The 17,798-nt window shown below is 38.1% G+C and overlaps 1 protein-coding gene across 2 annotated transcripts in view; it reads right to left on the reverse strand.

Moving 5' to 3' along the window:
* Positions 1 to 929: 929 nt before the first annotated feature.
* The window catches only part of RPF2 (ribosome production factor 2 homolog), a 38,805-nt gene continuing 21,936 nt past the window's right edge, over positions 930 to 17,798 (reverse strand). Inside the window, exons 6-8 of one of the 2 annotated variants that reach the window (XM_010808429.4) lie at positions 10,254 to 10,356; positions 4,124 to 4,268; positions 930 to 3,366 (exon numbers count right to left, since the gene is read on the reverse strand). In XM_010808429.4, the coding sequence (XP_010806731.1) occupies positions 3,187 to 3,366; positions 4,124 to 4,268; positions 10,254 to 10,356 (428 nt within the window). In that variant the 3' untranslated portion in view covers positions 930 to 3,186. 2 annotated transcript variants of the gene reach the window in all.

A 17,798-nucleotide genomic window follows, 5' to 3' on the forward strand; every position in this document is an offset into this window, starting at 1 on the left:
ACTTCTTCCGTTTTAAAACTTTTGTGAATCCTTTCCTGGCCTCACCTTTGGGTGGGGGAGAGGAGAAATGGGTAAAAATATAAATGAAAGGAAGAAGAGATCAGAAGAAGCTAGATAACTGAAAACTGACTTGGGCTAAGTTAGCCTCCACCTGCTTCCTTTATTGATTTGGGTAATAACACCTCTACTTTGGATCATGTTCAATACCAAGAAAATAAATAGCATTTAAGTTATAAAAAGGAATCAAACTTCATGAAATTGTATATACCTTGGTATTAATATCCTAGAAAATATACAAGTTTTGTATTAAAAAAATAATAATATTCTGCTTTCCTCATCTATCAAAAACCAAATTTAAGTAAAACTTAGGACAGGCAACTTACCACCTTTACTGAAATGGATACATTTTCTCCAATTAGTGTATATTGTGTTCTAAAGTTCAAGGACAAATGGAAATTAAAATGCACTTCCCACAAAAACCATATAAATGGTGAATCAAGAGTTTCAGATAGTTGACAACTACAACAAAAAGTCTTTGAGTTAGATTTCAGTAATACTACGTAATATTCTCTTATGAAGAAGATTCAAAGACTAAAAAACTGCACAGGAAACAAAAGCTTGTAGTTTGTTGCTGTTCAGTAGCTAAATTGTATCCAACTCTTTACAACCCCATGGACTGCAGCATGACAGGCTTCCCTGTCCTTCACTACCTCTGAAGGTTACTGATTAAAACAACAAAACACTTAAAGACGTCACATCTGCAGAAAATGTGGTGATCTTTACACTGATTGGTTGAAATGCTGAGGTAGGTCTTCCTGATGGAGAGGGGTCAAGGTGTTATTGGACAGAAGGAACAAAACATGCCCACCAAACTGAGAAAATATCTTGAGACCAAAAAATGAGGCAGGACACTTCATACAACCAAGCGATCAGATTATAGGGTAGTTTACTTAGAGGGTAGGATGGGATGGATGACATCCGGAAACATTTGCAGCTGCCACTGGAGATTTTTATAGTTAACCTAGGGTACGAGGGTATGTGCTTGGAAAACAGGAAGTGCGTTCCAAAGTCAAGATTTATGAACGGGTAACTAGTCTCTTGGGTACTGGGAATACGTCAGCCAAGGTCTTCATTATTGTTTGGAGCCTAACAATAATAAAGAGTGCAGAGGCCACCTGGACCTAATGATCACTAAACAGTATCTATTCACTACAAAGCCCTTGACAACAGAGATTTACTACACAGTACAGCCCTAGGTAGGGTCAGTTGAAGGACAGGAGGCGCTGATGGCATCAGTTATACTAACAGCCATTCAATATGGCAGAGGGTCCTTCTTGTAAGTGACAGGTGTAAAGGGCCCATTGCTTTGCCTCCTGAATCACTATCTTCATCAGTGTTAGTTGGACCTGTCAGGCAGGGTCAAGCGCTGGGCAAGGACTATATGCCTATCATTACTGATGCTCCTTTCATGACTCCCTTTCTCCCCAACTATTGTCCATCTACCTGCAGATGGCAGGACATGAATCGTTTTAATTTAACCCTCTCTCTCCATTTAGACATAATCTGCCTACCTCAGGTCTAGATCTCCTGGAGAAGGGAAAGGCTACTCACTCCAGTATTCTGACCTGGAGAATTCCATGGACTGTACAGTCCATGGGGTCGCAAAGTCGGACACAACTGAGTGACTTTCACTTTCACTTTTCTTTTTTCAGGTCTAAAATTATGTAGTCTTGGTTAAATTTATAATCAAGGACTTCCCTGATGGCGCAGTGGCTAAGAATCCACCTGCCAATGTAGGGGACACAGGTTTGATCCCTGGTCTGGGAAGATTCCACGTGCTTTGGAGCAACCAAGCTCATGTGCCACAACTATTAAGCCTGAGTGCTGCAACTACTGAAGCCTGTGTGCCTAGAACCTGTGTTCTGCAACGAGAAGCCAAAAAAAAAGAAAAACAATGTATAATCAAGCAACAAGTGCACCTAAGTGATACTAACGCCCTCCTTTTTAAGAGGAGAGTATCAGCCATCTGGAAAGCGATGGGGAGAGAGAAGGCTAAGGAATGGGTTTACAAAAGAGAAAGGATAAAGAAAGTAAAATTGAGATTCCAGCTTTTGCTTAGTGTCAGCAAACTCACATAAATGCATGCACACATAAAGACATGGAGGAGCTCCTTGACATGGAATTGAAAACAAAAGCATTTCCACTTCATATAACACACCATGGTTTATGTACGTTTCTTCTTGTACAGCATAATTGGGTTGTGTAAAGGAGCCTCTTTGCCAGGGACTCAATCAAGGAAACTAAAATTTACATTTAGGGAAAACAAGTTTGCAATACTAAGAATAGGAAGTAGAAAGCCTTTTGCCATTTTTCTAGGCACAGGGCCAGTCTTCAAGAAAATTTCAAAACAAGCTGTTTGGCTTTGACTTATTCCTACTCAGTATGTAAACACCCAGGGCCTCCGTGTGCCCTTTACCTAGGGCTACCTGGTACCCTCAAATGTCCTGTGCCTTAACTTACCATTCCCTCTTTTCTCACTTCTACCCTTAGCAAAACTTCTTTTCTCTCTGAGAAGATGGATAAGGCTCCATTTAGTAGCAGAATCTCTTGAAATTAATCAAAATAAGGTAATATGTCAGGTAGTGGACATCTCAGAGATTTATGTTCTAAGACATAAAACTTAAAATCTCAAAATGAATCTCTGGTAGAATTTGAGGCAGAACAGGAAAGTCAGGTTGTAGGTATATGCTGGGAGATGGGGTCAAAGTTTCCAGGCAGCTCACACTGAGCATGTATACAGTTACTTTGGAACATTTATACTTTCCATGACTTCCTCCCTTTATCTAGGGCTTAACTCAAAATTCTCTAAAATACCACTGGTTGTTCTAGAGATCCTTCCTCACTTATCTACCCAATGAGACATGGGACATTGTAGGGGGTGGGCAGAGGGTAATGTCACATCATAGAAAGAAAAAGGCATACCTGGGTATAATATCTACAGTAAGATTGTAACTTTCAACCTAATACTAGTATGTTACTGTTCATAATGTATATAATATATATAGTTTAGGTAAATTATCAAGTTATAAAAATATACAATAAAATCTTATAAGAAACTCTGAAACAATGGATGCTTCATAATTCTCTTAAGACTACAATAAAAATGCAGTTATTGGCTAAATTCCATCAATTCTTTTTAATTCTCTTTGATTTGTTCTCCTCATCTTCTGCTTTCCTTTCTGCAGGTCGCTTCTTCAGCCCCTTCATTTTCCTGGTTTGCAGTTTGCTTAGGTCTTGCTTTTGCATATGAATTCTTCCATAAGTTGTACCAAAAGTATCATGAGAGATATTTTTCTTCTTCTTTGGCTAAGAAACAGTAATATATGAAAAAACAATTGAGTCTACTATTATGAACTGATAAAAATCTAGTGTATAACAACTATCATTTAACAACTTCCATTAGTGAGCACCTTTCAATGATATGGAATCTATAGTCCTATAGGTCCTTTCTTCTCAAACTTAGGTATATGCAGATCACTTGGAGATCTTGTTAAAAATGCAAATTATAATTCAGTAGGACTAGGGTAGAATCTGAGATTCTGCATTTCTACAATTCCCCCGTAAATTATCAGGTCACACTGAGAAGCAACCTAAGAGACTATTCTAATAATCATTGTCATGCACAGAGAGAAGTTGTTTCGTTTAGCTTAAGGATTGTGACTATCATTTCAAATCTTTACTGGAATTCCAGAGATGCCATTTCTACTTGCTTTTTAAAACCATTCAAAAGTCAAAACACATTTTATGTAAGTATGGGTTATACATCTATGCTTGAAATTACATTTTCACAATGCCCAAAATGAGACCTATTTTTGCTGAAAACTGGCAGTCTTGGCTACCAGGAAGCGCTTGGCAACACTTGATGCTTGGTTTCTACAATTTTATTATCCTTTATGATTGGCTTATTTGCTTCTTCCTTCTTTTCTTTGGCTCTGAAAGTCTAATTTTATCTATTATATTGATCTGTTTATATACGTCCTTTAATATAATATGCTACAAACCCTTTTTGGAAAGAAGAGAGGAATATACAATTAAACATGGCACCAATCTGCAAGTCATGTACCTTCAGGGCTTTGGGCATTTTCATAGATAATTTATAAAGGTCATCTGATGCCAGGTGTGTCCGCCTCAGAACCAAATCCAACGAGGGTCCCATCTCTTCCAATTCAATCCGTGGTGTTCTACAGCCAGATTTCTTTAACAGCAACCTTTATGAAATAGCAAAAAGAAATGTTGCTTTGACTTTGATAATCAAAGTCCCACTCCTCCAAATATTTTTGTTCTAGAGAATTATGGTTCCATAAAATAACAAAATGTTTGGAAAGTCTAATTTTAATACTTTATATACAGATAGTCCTCCTAAGAAGTGGAATCTTTTATTTGATTTCTTTATTTAAGGTTTATATAATTATATAAAAAATTTTAAGTGGATCTTTAAGACATTATATTTACATAATTAACAAATTCTTATTTCTCTAAGACCCATTCAGAATCAACTTTTCTCCAAAGCACAGACACTGATCTCTATAGGTTGGGATGAACGTAACAAAACCATGACTTTCTGGATACCACATGTATAAATAACCTTGGATCCGAAAGCATAAGAGGAATACAGTGGGGGGAAGAAGGAAGATTCATTTAATCCTTTTTTTGGGGAGTGACATTGTAAGAACTGCTCAAAGACTTGAAGGTTATTTGTGCTGAAAGACTCAAATTCGTTACGGTGACCAGATCTCCACACAGAAAAGGACTAAATAATAATGTTCAGAAAAGGTGAGCCTTTTCACATAAAAGCCAGAATGAGAAAGAAGTAACAAGTGACACAGAGAAAAGAAAGGACAGAAGAGGAAAGCAGAGTAAGTAATACCCAGGAACAAGCAAATATCAGGAAGCAGGAGTGAAATGGGTAAAACCTTATTAAAAGTCCTGCGTCACATGAAAACAACCAACCAATACAGTCCACTTACAGGAAGTGCTTTTACTGGCTTCTGGAAGAGTCACAGTGATAGGTACGCTATATCAGACACGGCAGTTCACACTCAATTAAACACGGCAAAAAGGAAAAACGAAACAAAAAACCCCAGAGCCTAGGATATGTAAAGAGCAGAAATGTTAAACAAACAAAAACATACAAACATTAAAAGATAAAAGAAATGTTAGTATGGGGTTTGAAGGGAGCAAGCACAGGGGAAAAAAGAGCTTAAACAAGGGCCCTTAAGCCACTCTCCTCACGGGGGCTCTGGGAGAAGAGACCTGAGAGAAGGCCTGTCTCTGGCCTGCGTAGGGGAAAACATTTTTAGGAGCTGAAGATGGCTGACATCATGCCATTGTCCTTAATATTTCACTCAAAGCATACAGGGGCAGTGACCATGTGATTCTTTTATATCACAGGTTTTGATCTTTTATTCTGCAATCGCCTCTACATCTTTCATACCTCAAATAAACTGTATTTATCAGGCTGAACTCATATCAAGACTAAATCTTGGGAATTCCCTGGTGGACCAGTGGTTAGCACTCCTCTGGATGGGGAACTAAGATCCCTGCACGCCAAGCAGAGCAGCCAACAACAAAAGACATGAAAAAAAAAAAAAAAAAGACTAAATCTTGATTAATATTTTGTGTTCAGTAGATTAACCTAAGAAATCAAGGAAGTCACATACATAAAATTTAAATGAAAAGAATTTCTGCCACTTAAAACGCTGCTGCTGCTGCTAAGTCGCTTCAGTAGTGTCCGATTCTGTGCGACCCCATAGACGGCAGCCCACCAGGCTCCTCTGTCCCTGGGATTCTCCAGGCAAGAATACTGAAGTGGATTGCCATTTCTTTCTCCAGTGCATGCATGCATGCTAAGTCGCTTCAGTCGTGTCTGACTCTGTGCGACCCTATGGACAGCAGCCCACTAGGCTCTTCTGTCCACGGGATTTTCCAGGCAAGAATACTGGAGTGGGTTGCCATTTCCTTCTCCATTTAAAATGCTAATTTCAGGTAAATGGAAAACCTGTCAATCCAGAACAGTGCATGGCATGCCTGATGGAGTCAGATTACCCAAGGACCTTTTTATTTATGCAAGTGTCCTCCCAACAGAGTAATCTTTTGAGCAGTATAGAAAGTTAATAAGATTGTTTCCATGTAACTACATATAACTATATATGTTGCTACTTACTGATGAATTAATTATAGTGCCATACTAGACAGTATGTGTGGATGATCTTAATCACTTCATTGAGTATGCTTATTATTCTATTTCTACTTGATAGAAATAGAAGGAAACTTACTCCAGCTTTCAGTTCTCTGCATATGGTTTCTCGTGATAGAGCTATCATCTTTTCTTTTTATGAACAGAATTTAATCATGAAATCTAGAATCTAAAATCATTAAATGTTAATCTTTAAAAAAAAACAAACAACCATCTATTTACACTTTCTCAGAGGAAATATATTAAGAGATTTATAAAGGATTTTTGTGATCATACTAAAGAAAATACATGAAGACTCTATTAAATATCAACTCTTAAAAAATAAAATTAAAACCATTTCCTTTACCCTCAATGCCATCATAAACAATACACTTGTTTTTAAAGCAGACATTCTGATTCCAGGCTTTTGTATCTCCAGTCAAATACCTACTACTGCCCAGAATATTTACACCCCATGTAAATCTCCATCTCAGATCCTAACCTCAAGCTCTGCTTTTTGTTTCCCTATAAGCTCTAAATCAAACGTGACATTCAGTTCTGGGAGACTACATGGTACACGAAGCAGGGACACAAAGACAAACAGAACCCAGTTCCTTCCCTCTCGGATGGGTTTAGGCTATTAGACATGTGAATCGGTAATTTCTATATATATTTATGCATGATGTGCCTATTTCTTGAGAAAGACTGGCATTACCCTCTTGTTTAAATTGTAATTTCCTTATTTTCCTCCCTTTCACATCCCTCTCTTCTGTTGACATTCTGTTTTCAGTACTTAAACTCCCTGCCCAGAATGTTGTTTGCTTTTTAAGGTATGCTAATACTTCCTGTTCTGCATATTTCTCCCCATAAAACCTACCCGATGCCATGGCAAAGGCATACATGGCAGTTATTAAAGATCTTCTGTTTCATACTAACAGTTCTGGCCCTACAGTGAACAAAATTCTCCAAGGAATTAATTATTATAGGATATACAGGAAGATGCCAGTAACACTATGATTTATTTCCCCAAAAGGTCAGGTCAAAATGTCTATTAATGTAATTTCATACTCACAGTTCTTTTCATCCAAAAAGCACAAAACCATTTTATAATCCTTACTCATCTTCACAAATTAATAAGTGTCAATATTAACTATTGGGGCTCCCCCCATGGTGCAGTGGTAAAAAATCCGCCTGCTAACACAGGAGACTCAGGTTTGATCCCAGGGTCAGGAAGTCCCCTGGGGTAGGAAATGGCAACCCACTGAAGTATTCCTATCTGGAAAATTCCATGGGCAGAGGAGCCTGGTGAGCTACAGTCAATGGGGTCGCAGAGTGGGATACGACCGAGTGACTGCATACACACATTAACTATCACCTTAACTCTGCCTAAGGGCTGGCTGGAAGAGGGCAGGACACCCAAGAGCAGCCTGTGAGAATCCTGAGAAGTCACACGAGGATAGAAACTCTTTTCTGGCACATTCCTACCTCTGTCTGCACCTCTCTCTTTCTGAAAAAAGAATTATCCATCCCAGAGGTACCTCAGAATTACCTAAATGGTATCACTACACTTTGCAAAGAAAAAACAGAAGCCCTGAGAGGTGACCTGACCATGTTCTGTGGTGAAGGCTGGCACAGAGCTAGGTCACTAGGCTCAGAGTTGATGCTCATTCCAGGGACCACCTCTTCCTCTCCTAAGCAGAGCACAGCCCTAGGAAGCTAAGCTAATCCACATAGAGGGATTCTCCCACTAGCAGCTTGCTCTCAATCACACTGTCCATTTTCTATTTCAAGTCAATAGCTAATAGGTATTAGGGGATATAGATATGAAAACCTGGGATTAAAATTTTACAGCAGGGTTTCTAATTTTTAAAATTCAAATTTTTTTTTTATTTTAATGGGAGATGTCATACTAACAGTGATTTCAACAATAATAAAATACTTCTTAAAGTAAGTGGATGGATGGTTATTTATAGTTACACTGTCAATTTATTCTTGTTCTTAAGTCTGATTTGCTAATTTTCTGTCCATTTTGCTTTGTTTTCTTTATATTTCTTTCTTTTTTTTTTAACAAATTAATCTTTCCTTTCACTAAACACAATTTAAAATAAAAAACCAAAGACTTTTGGTTGTGCCATGCAGCGTGTGAGATCTTATTTCCCCAACCAGGGCTTGAACCTACATACCCCAGAGTCTTAACCACTGAACCACCAGGAAAATCTCACTAAATGTAAGTTCTGACATAAGAGAATACTTTCTTTGAAACTGTTCACCATGAAAGAGTTTTAGATTATTGTTACTATCCATTTCTCTTTCTCAAAGATTTTTATCTTTACATTTTAGTTCCACTGTATTCCCAGGGTCTCCTTGTTTAACATAAGTTTTCAAAAAGATTTTATGTTAGTGATTTTTCATCTTTTATTTCTTGCTCTATAAATAGGAGTCACCTATTTTATATACATTTTTTTCTTAATATATGAAAGTGAAGTTGCTCAGTCGTGTCCAGCTCTTTGCGACCCCATGGACTGTAGCCTACAGGCTCCTCTGTCCATGGGATTTTCCAGGCAAGAATACTTGAGTGGGTTGCCATTTCCTTCTCCAGGAGATCTTCCCGACCCAGGGATTGAACCCGGGTCTCCCACATTGTAGGCAGACGTTTTACCATCTGAGCCACCAGGGAAATATATATATATAGATTTTATTGAAGTACAGTTGACTTACAATGTTTCAGGTACACAGCAAGGTGATTCAGTTATACATACACACATATATTATCTTTGAAATTATTTTCTATTATAGGTTATCACAAGATATTGACTATAGTTTTCTGTGCTATACAGTAAACCTTCATTGCTTGTTGCATATCTATTCTTTTTACTTAAAATCTAGCATTCTATTTACACTAGAATAAGTGGAGTCAAAATATCATAAATAGTTTAGTTAGGCTTTTAGTTCTTAAAAGTCCCAAAAGCAAGTTTGGAAGTTCAAACAACAGACTAAAAGGGTTTTCAATCTCAACTAATTATAAGAAAAAAAAAAAAAGAAAACCAGAAATAGGGGTACCATTCATGGGGTGAAAAGAACTGAATATCTCTGACTCCATACACACTTGAAAAAAAGACGGAAATTACTGACCAAAAACAAAACCAGGTGAACATTTAGTTCATTTAGATGTTCATTGGACACAAGCTGGTCAATCAGGTATTCCATTATGACAAAAACAAAATTAAAACCATGGATGAAATGCTGAAGTCCACAGATAGTTGCACAAATAGCACATTTGCACAGAAGACACTGCCAACCCTGGGCTGTTAGCACTCAGGCTGCACTGCCACGGCACAGTGTAAAACAGACAACACTCTGATGTCAGTGTACAGGCAGTCTGTGGGAGTCAATGTATTCTTTAGGAAAGTGTGGGCTCCATCATCAGCACTAGAACTTTATTTTAAATACGGGGGGGAAAAAGTCATGCTTATCTCAAAAGACTCAGTTGTAATATGTCATTAGATTTTTAATGAAAACTAAATCAGCTTGTTCAGATTTATATTTATATTGTGTTGGGGGTAAGGTAGAAGGCCTGGGCTGGAGAATGAAGGTAAAATGAATCTAGTCATTAAATGTTCTTATTCCCATCAGACTCCATTTTTTAGACTCAGGGTTTTGAGATTTGCTTTAGCCGGCTTAAGACCTGTAGCTTGGTGCTCTAAGTCCAGTCAAGAAAAATAAGGAAATACTGCACAAAAGTAGGGCAAGTCAAGACTGAATACATGTTTTGAGCTCAGACAAAGTGTCCGAGGCTCCAGAGTCCTGGAAAAGCAGGGTTTCCGAGAGGCAGAAGTTAGCAGGGGAGTGACAGACCTGAGGACCAGCACAGAATTTGTCACTGCTATTTTGCAAACTCTCCAAATTTGCAAACTCTCCAAACTTCTGGTCAGACACCAATTCTCAGTTTGAGCTCTATTAAATAGTCACACTAAAATGCTAACCTTGATGATTAATAACAACATGTAAATGCACTTACTTATAGCTTCGAAAGTAAATCTTCCCATTCAGTGCAGTGAAGTGTAGAACATACTCTAAACCAGCCAGGCGGATATTTGATACCGTGGGGCCTCTGAAGAAATCTAAAAGCACACATTAGGTCGTTAAAAAAAATTTTTTTAAAGACCAACATACCTTTAAAATTCAGTTACAAATTAGCTGCATTCTAAATAAATGGAACTCTTTAATGTCTTATCTAAAAAAGGTAAGTAGCACAAAACTGATCCCTGAAAAATGTGATGGTCCCATCCTTCTATCATTTAATCTCATGACTATATTTCTGTGTTTAGTTCACTGAGCCATGCATTAGGTTGGTGCCAAAATAACCGCAGTTTTTGCATTGTTGAAACTTGATGTTTGATATTGGAATACATTCTAAATAAATGTGGTTATACTATATATAATTTTAATGTGAATTTCCTGCTTTATGGTTTTCTGCTTATGATTTACTATTGCTGTTTATTTTATATTTATCCTAGACTATGGAGATGATGTTAGACAAAAAGCAAATTTGAGGGACTTTCTTATCCGAGTTCAAAAGGGGTCATAAAGCAGCGGAGACAGCTCACAACATCAACAATGTATTTGGCCCAGGAACTGCTAACCAACGTACAGTGCAGTGGTGGTTCAAGAAGTTTTGCAAAGGAGACAATAACCTTGAAGGTGAGGAGCATAGTGGTTGGCCATTGGAAGTTGACAATGACCAGTTGAGAGCATCATCGAAGCTGATCCTCTTACAACTATACGAGAAGTTGCCAAAAAGCTCAACATCAACCATTCTATGGTCATTCAGCATTTGGAGCAAATTGGAAAGGTGAAAAAGCTCTGTAGGTGTGTGCCTTGTGAACTGACCGGAAATCAAAAAAATTGTCATTTTGAAGTGTCATTTTCTCTTACTCTATGCAACAACTGAAACATTTCTCAATCAGATTGTGACCTGCAAAAAAAGTGGATTTTACATGACAATTGGTGACAACCAGCTCAACGGTTGGACAAGAAACTCTAAAGCACTTCCCAAAGCCAAACTGGCACCAAAAAAGGTCATGGTCACTGTTTGGTGCTGCCTGTCTGCTCCACTACAGCTTTTCTGAGTTCTGGTGAAACCATTACATCTGAGAAGTATGTCAGCAAATCAATGAGGTACACTGAAAACTGCAATGCCTGCAGCTGGCATGGGTCAACAGAAAGGGCCCAATTCTTCTGCAGACAACACCTAACTACACGTCGCCAATCAATGTTTCAAAAGTTGCACACACTGCACTACAAAGTTCTGCCTCATCCAGCATATTCATGACCTCTCACCAACCGAATACTACTTCTTCAAGCATCTTGACAACTTTTTGCAGGGAAAATGCTTCCACAACCAGCAGAACAATGCAAAAAATGCTTTCCAAGAAGTTGACTCCTGAAGCACAGATTTTTATGCTACAAAAATAAACAAACTTTATTTTTGATAGCAAAAATGTATTGATTTTAATGGTTCTTATTTTGATTAACACAGATGTATTTGAGCTACTTATAATGATTTAAAATTCACAGTCTGAAACCACAATTTTGTACCAACCTAATAATTTTTCAGTTTTGAAGTTCTTCTAAACCAATGCTCAGCACAAGAGTATATCATGTTTACTATGATTATTAATTTTTTAGAAAATGTAAAACAAGATATAAAATTTTAATCTACTAAGATAGATGGGTTAATATAGCAAAGGTCTATAAATATGGCTGTTCAAACTTTGACTATTAAATTGAACTAGTGTTTTTTATATGGTGGAGGCCACCAAGAAAACGTCAACAAAGAATCTCAACTATATGAGCAAAGAAAAGCAACCTAAAGTGTTCAAGACAGAAAAGAACCACCAAGATAAGAGAGTAGGTTGTTTTCTCAGAGTGGTAGTAACACTCAAGTGGCACATGAGACAATTTTAAATGATATACAGGCAGATATAATCTATAATGCATTATTTATGTTATTATATACCATTTAACATATAGAGTAGGAACATACAATTTCTTTTTAAAAAGAGAAATCAATATAAAGAAAAATCTCCAGTGAACAACACTATGGATACTACATGGACATGACTAAAGTTATAAAGATGACACATGAATGAAAAAAGTTTGGAAAATACATTAGTGAAGTTTGGTCACCTCATTCTACACATAAGAAGACCGAACCTGAAGGAAGCTAAATGGAAATATACGAATAACATTCAGCTGAGGCAAGGTTATGCATAAAAAGTCATCCAACTTAATTACTTAGGAAGAGCTGCCACAAGACAGATGATGTCATGAACAGGAAATATCTCATATTCTGTCCCAATTGGAGCTACCCAGCACTTTTCTTCCATCTTCCCATTAGCTCATAAGATGGGAATAATCTCCATGTGCATGGACATACATATCTTTTGTAGTTTGCCTTTTCCTTCTTATGGATAACTAAGAGAAAATCACATTGCTAATGTATATAAAACAGACATAAGCATGCCAACACATGTACATAACACCTTTCCTTACTACCCCAAACAAATATTCCTCAGGGATACTTTTATAAACCAAATATACTTTTTAAATTCTGATCTAAAATTTGATCAGAATAATGACAAACTTTCTCATAATTTTACCAAACCCTGACTCTTTCAGTGGCCAAGTTAATAAAGCCCCACTCACTGTTGTGGCAGCATTACTGAAGTCAGAGTCATTCTGGAGAACAACATATGTAAATTCCAGTCTCCCCTGAAACAGCTTTTGCAATGCAAACCATACAGGCATGTGTTCATCCATAAGATTTTAAGAAAGAAATAAAAAATGAAATGAGGTAGCAAGTTTTAAGAACATTACCCTTAGCTCACATCATACACAAAAATTAACTCAAAATGGATCATAACTCTAAATGTAAGATATGACTTCAATAATATATATAATATAAATTATAACAAATTATATATATGCATATATATATGAAAAAAGTCTTTGCAACCTTGAGATAAGCAAAGGTTTCTTAAACAAAACACTGCATAAACATACCATTAAAGGAAAAAATGGATAAAGTAGATATTACAAAAATTTAAAACTTCTGCTCTTTAAAAGAAATCACTGTTTGCAGATGACAGGATACTATACAAAGAAAATCATAAAGATGCCACCAAATATCTACTAGATCTTATCAATGAATATACACAGAAATCTGTTGCATTTCTATACACTTAACAGCACACTAGCAGAGAAATTAAGGAAACAACCCCATTAACAATCATGTCAAAAAGAATAAAATACCTAGGAAAAAACCTACTTAGGAAGGTAAAAGACCTATACTTGGAAAACTGTAAGACAACGGATGAAAGAAACTGAAGATGACACAAACACATGGACAGACACACTGTGTTCACGAGCTGGAAGAATCACGTTAAGACGACCATAATGCCCTATAGATTCCAATGCAATTGGATTCCTATCAAATTACCAATGGCAGAGAACTAAAACAAACAATTTTTAAATGTGTATGGAAACGCAAAAGACCCAAATAGTCAAACAGTTGTTTCATGTCCGGTTCTAACTGTTGCTTCTTGACATGCATACAGGTTTCTCAGACCAATAAGGTAGTTTGGTAGTCCCATTTCTTTTAAGAATTTCCACAGTGTGTTGTGATCCACACAAAGGCTTTCACCATAGTCAACGAAGCAGAAGTAGATGTTTTTCTGGAATTCCCTTGCTTTCTCTATGGTCCAACAAATGTTGGCAATTTGATCTTTGCCTTTTCTAAACCCAGCATGTACATCTGGAAGTTCTCAGTTTATGGACTGCTGAAGCCTACCTAGCTTGAAGGATTTTGAGCATAACCTTGCTAGGATGTGAAATGAGCCAACTGTACAGTAGTTTGAAAAATCTGAGAGTGGAATGAAAGCTGACCTTTTCCAGTCCCGTGGCCCCTGCTGAGTTTCCTAAAGTGAAAGAAGGTGTTACTTACTCAGTCGTGTCCGACTCTTTGTGACCACACGCACAGTAGCCCACCAGGCTCCTTTGTCCATGGAATCCCCCAGTAAAGAATACTGGAATGGGTTGTCACTTCCTTCTCCAGGGATCAAACCTAGGTCTCCTGCATTGCAGGCAAATTCTTTACCGTCCGAGCCACCAATTTGTCTTCTAACACCTTAGTTCTGTTTAACCAGGATAAAAACTTGCTTAAACAGAAGTAAGGGGGTTGGAGACAAATCAGTTAAGAGTCAGAAGGAAAGCCCCAGTTTGAAAATTTTTTCAATGGATCAATTCTAAGCAAAAGTAACACCTTAAGTGTGACTGTGTCCATGAGTAAAAACACTGGAAAAGGGCACAGTAGGTTGACCACAGTGTTGATGAGAAATACCAGGAGATTTGCAGTCAGAGATCAGATCAGATCCTGATTCTGCCACTTATTACCTCTTCACTCTGCACAAAAGTAAACTGGTCTCAATTTCTTCATCCACAACATGGGAATAATATTACCATTATGAATCAAGTATTTGCTTAATTTCTAGTGTGGTTACATTTGGAAATGAGGCCTCTATGGAAACAATTCAGGTGAAATGAGATATGTCATAAGGATGGGTCTGATCCCATAGGGTTAGTGTTTTGAAGAGGAGACACTAGAAAACTTCAACCTTTCTTTCCTCTTCTCCCTCCTTCCCTTCCTCCCCAAGGAAAAGCCTTGTGAGCACATAGCAAAAAGCCAGCAAGAGAGTCCTCAGCAGAAACCTGGACTCTTAGAACTGTGAGAAAATAAATTTCTATTGTTTATAAGCTACCCAGTCAGTCTATGGTATTTTGTTATGGCAGCCTGAGCAGACTCATAGAATTACCTTTGTAAAAGGTGTAGAAAGGATTACATTTAATAAAGTATCTGACCTAATCTATGGTAGTTATTTTCATTATTATATGCTCAAACTACCGCACAATTGCACTCATCTCACAAGCTAGTAAAGTAATGCTCAAAATTCTCCAAGCCAGGCTTCAGCAATACGTGAACCGTGAACTTCCTGATGTTCAAGCTGGTTTTAGAAAAGGCAGAGGAACCAGAGATCAAATTGCCAACATCTGCTGGATCATAGAAAAAGCAAGAGAGTTCCAGAAAAAACATCTATTTCTGCTTTACTGACTATGCCAAAGCCTTTGACTGTATGGATCACAATAAACTGTGGAAAATTCTGAACGAGATGGGAATACCAGACCACCTGATCTGCCTCTTGAGAAATTTGTATGCAGGTCAGGAAGCAACAGTTAGAACTGGACATGGAACAACAGACTGGTTCCAAATAGGAAAAGGAGTTCGTCAAGGCTGTATATTGTCACCCTGCTTATTTAACTTCTATGCAGAGTACATCATGAGAAACGCTGGACTGGAAGAAACACAAGCTGGAATCAAGATTGCCGGGAGAAATATCAATATCCTCAGCTATGCAGATGACACCACCCTTATGGCAGAAAGTGAAGAGGAACTAAAAAGCCTCTTGATGAAAGTGAAAGTGGAGAGTGAAAAAGTTGGCTTAAAGCTCAACATTCAGAAAACGAAGATCATGGCATCCGGTCCCATCACTTCATGGGAAATAGATGGGGAAACAGTGGAAACAGTGTCAGACTTTATTTTTCTGTGCTCCAAAATCACTGCAGATGGTGACTGCAGCCATGAAATTAAAAGATGCTTACTCCTTGGAAGGAAAGTTATGATCAACCTAGAGAGCATATTCAAAAGCAGAGACATTACTTTGCCAACAAAGGTTCGTCTAGTCAAGGCTATGGTTTTTCCTGTGGTCATGTATGGATGTGAGAGTTGGACTGTGAAGAAGGCTGAGCGCCGAAGAATTGATGCTTTTGAACTGTGGTGTTGGAGAAGACTCTTGAGAGTCCCTTGGACTTCAAGGAGATCCAACCAGTCCATTCTGAAGGAGATCAGCCCTGGGATTTCTTTGGAAGGAATGATGCTAAAGCTGAAACTCCAGTACTTTGGCCACCTCATGCGAAGAGTTAACTCATTGGAAAAGACTCTGATGCTGGGAGGGATTGGGGGCAAGAGGAGAAGGGGCCGACAGAGGATGAGATGGCTGGATGGCATCACTGACTCGATGGACGTGAGTCTCAGTGAACTCCGGGAGTTGGTGATGGACAGGGAGGTCTGGCGTGCTGCGATTCATGGGGTCGCAAAGAGTCGGACACGACTGAGCGACTGATCTGATCTGATCTGATATATACATTAAAGTAGAATAAGAATTAGGAAATGAGAAAGGTTAAAATAAATAAACAACGACCATAGATGTAGATATGGCCACTAACACAGACAAAGGCAAAGAAGAAAAAAAGTAACTGAGGTAATTGGATTTACGATAGACTTTAAAGGAACACTAATTAAAACTAACCTATTACTTGATTCATTATCATCTTTATATACAAGAAGTTGTTTACTTTGTTGTTTTAGTCACTAAGTCATATCTGACTCTTTCGCGACTCCAGGGACTATAGCCCACCAGGCTCCTCTGTCCATGGGATTTCCCAGGCAAGAATATTGGAGTGGGTTGCCATTCCCTTCTCCAAGGGATCTCTGCACCCAGGAATGGAACCCACATCTCCTGCTTGGCAGGTGGATTCTTTACCATTGAGCCACCTGGGAAGCCCCATAAGGAGTAGTCACACTTAAAAGTAACCATAAAAATAAGGATGGACTGGGAGTTCCCTGATAGTCTAGTGGTTAGGATTAGGCACTTTAACTGCCGTGGCCTGGGTTCAATCCCTCATTCTGGTTGGGAAACTAAGATCCCACAGGCCACACAGTGTAACCAAAATTAAAAAAAAAAAAAAAAACAGGATGGACTGAATAGAAAAGCAGGACCCACTAAGATTAACTACAAATCTATATAATATTTAGGGCTTCCCTTGTGGCTCAGCTGGTAAAGAATCCGCCTACAATGTGGGAGACCTGGGTTTGATCCCTGGGTTGGGAAGGTCCCCTGGAGAAGGGAAAGGCTCCCCACTTCAATATTCTGGCCTGGAGAATTCCATGGACTGGATAGTCCATGGGGTCACAAAGAGTCGAACACGACTGAGCAACTTTCACTCACTCACACTTATAAAATATTTAAGGAAGCAGAAGAGAAGCAAAATTCAGAATGAGCAAAATAGATACCTGGCATGAAAATACTGAAGTTAACTTTTCTTTCTGGCCAATTACAAACAAAAACACAACTTCCTAACAGGAGAAAAGCCCCTGATAAATTCTCTTTACTTACTGCTCTACATTTGAACACACAACACTAACCAGGTTGCAAATCTGCAACTTTCTTATTTCTTATTTATATTAAAAACTCAACTCTAAGTGCCGGACAATCTTACTATCCCTCTACCTGTATTTCTTCTTTCCCTATGCCTTTGTGGTTTTTACTCCCTACTGCTCATCACTGCATTATTTGGTTATTCCTGCCATCTAGTGGAAGCACAAAATAAGAAGATAACCATTTAAACAAAAGCAACAAACCTCTGTTTCTAACAAATTATAAGTACT

This window comes from Bos taurus, chromosome 9 (assembly GCF_002263795.3).
Source record: "Bos taurus isolate L1 Dominette 01449 registration number 42190680 breed Hereford chromosome 9, ARS-UCD2.0, whole genome shotgun sequence".
Taxonomy (NCBI): domain Eukaryota; kingdom Metazoa; phylum Chordata; class Mammalia; order Artiodactyla; family Bovidae; genus Bos; species Bos taurus.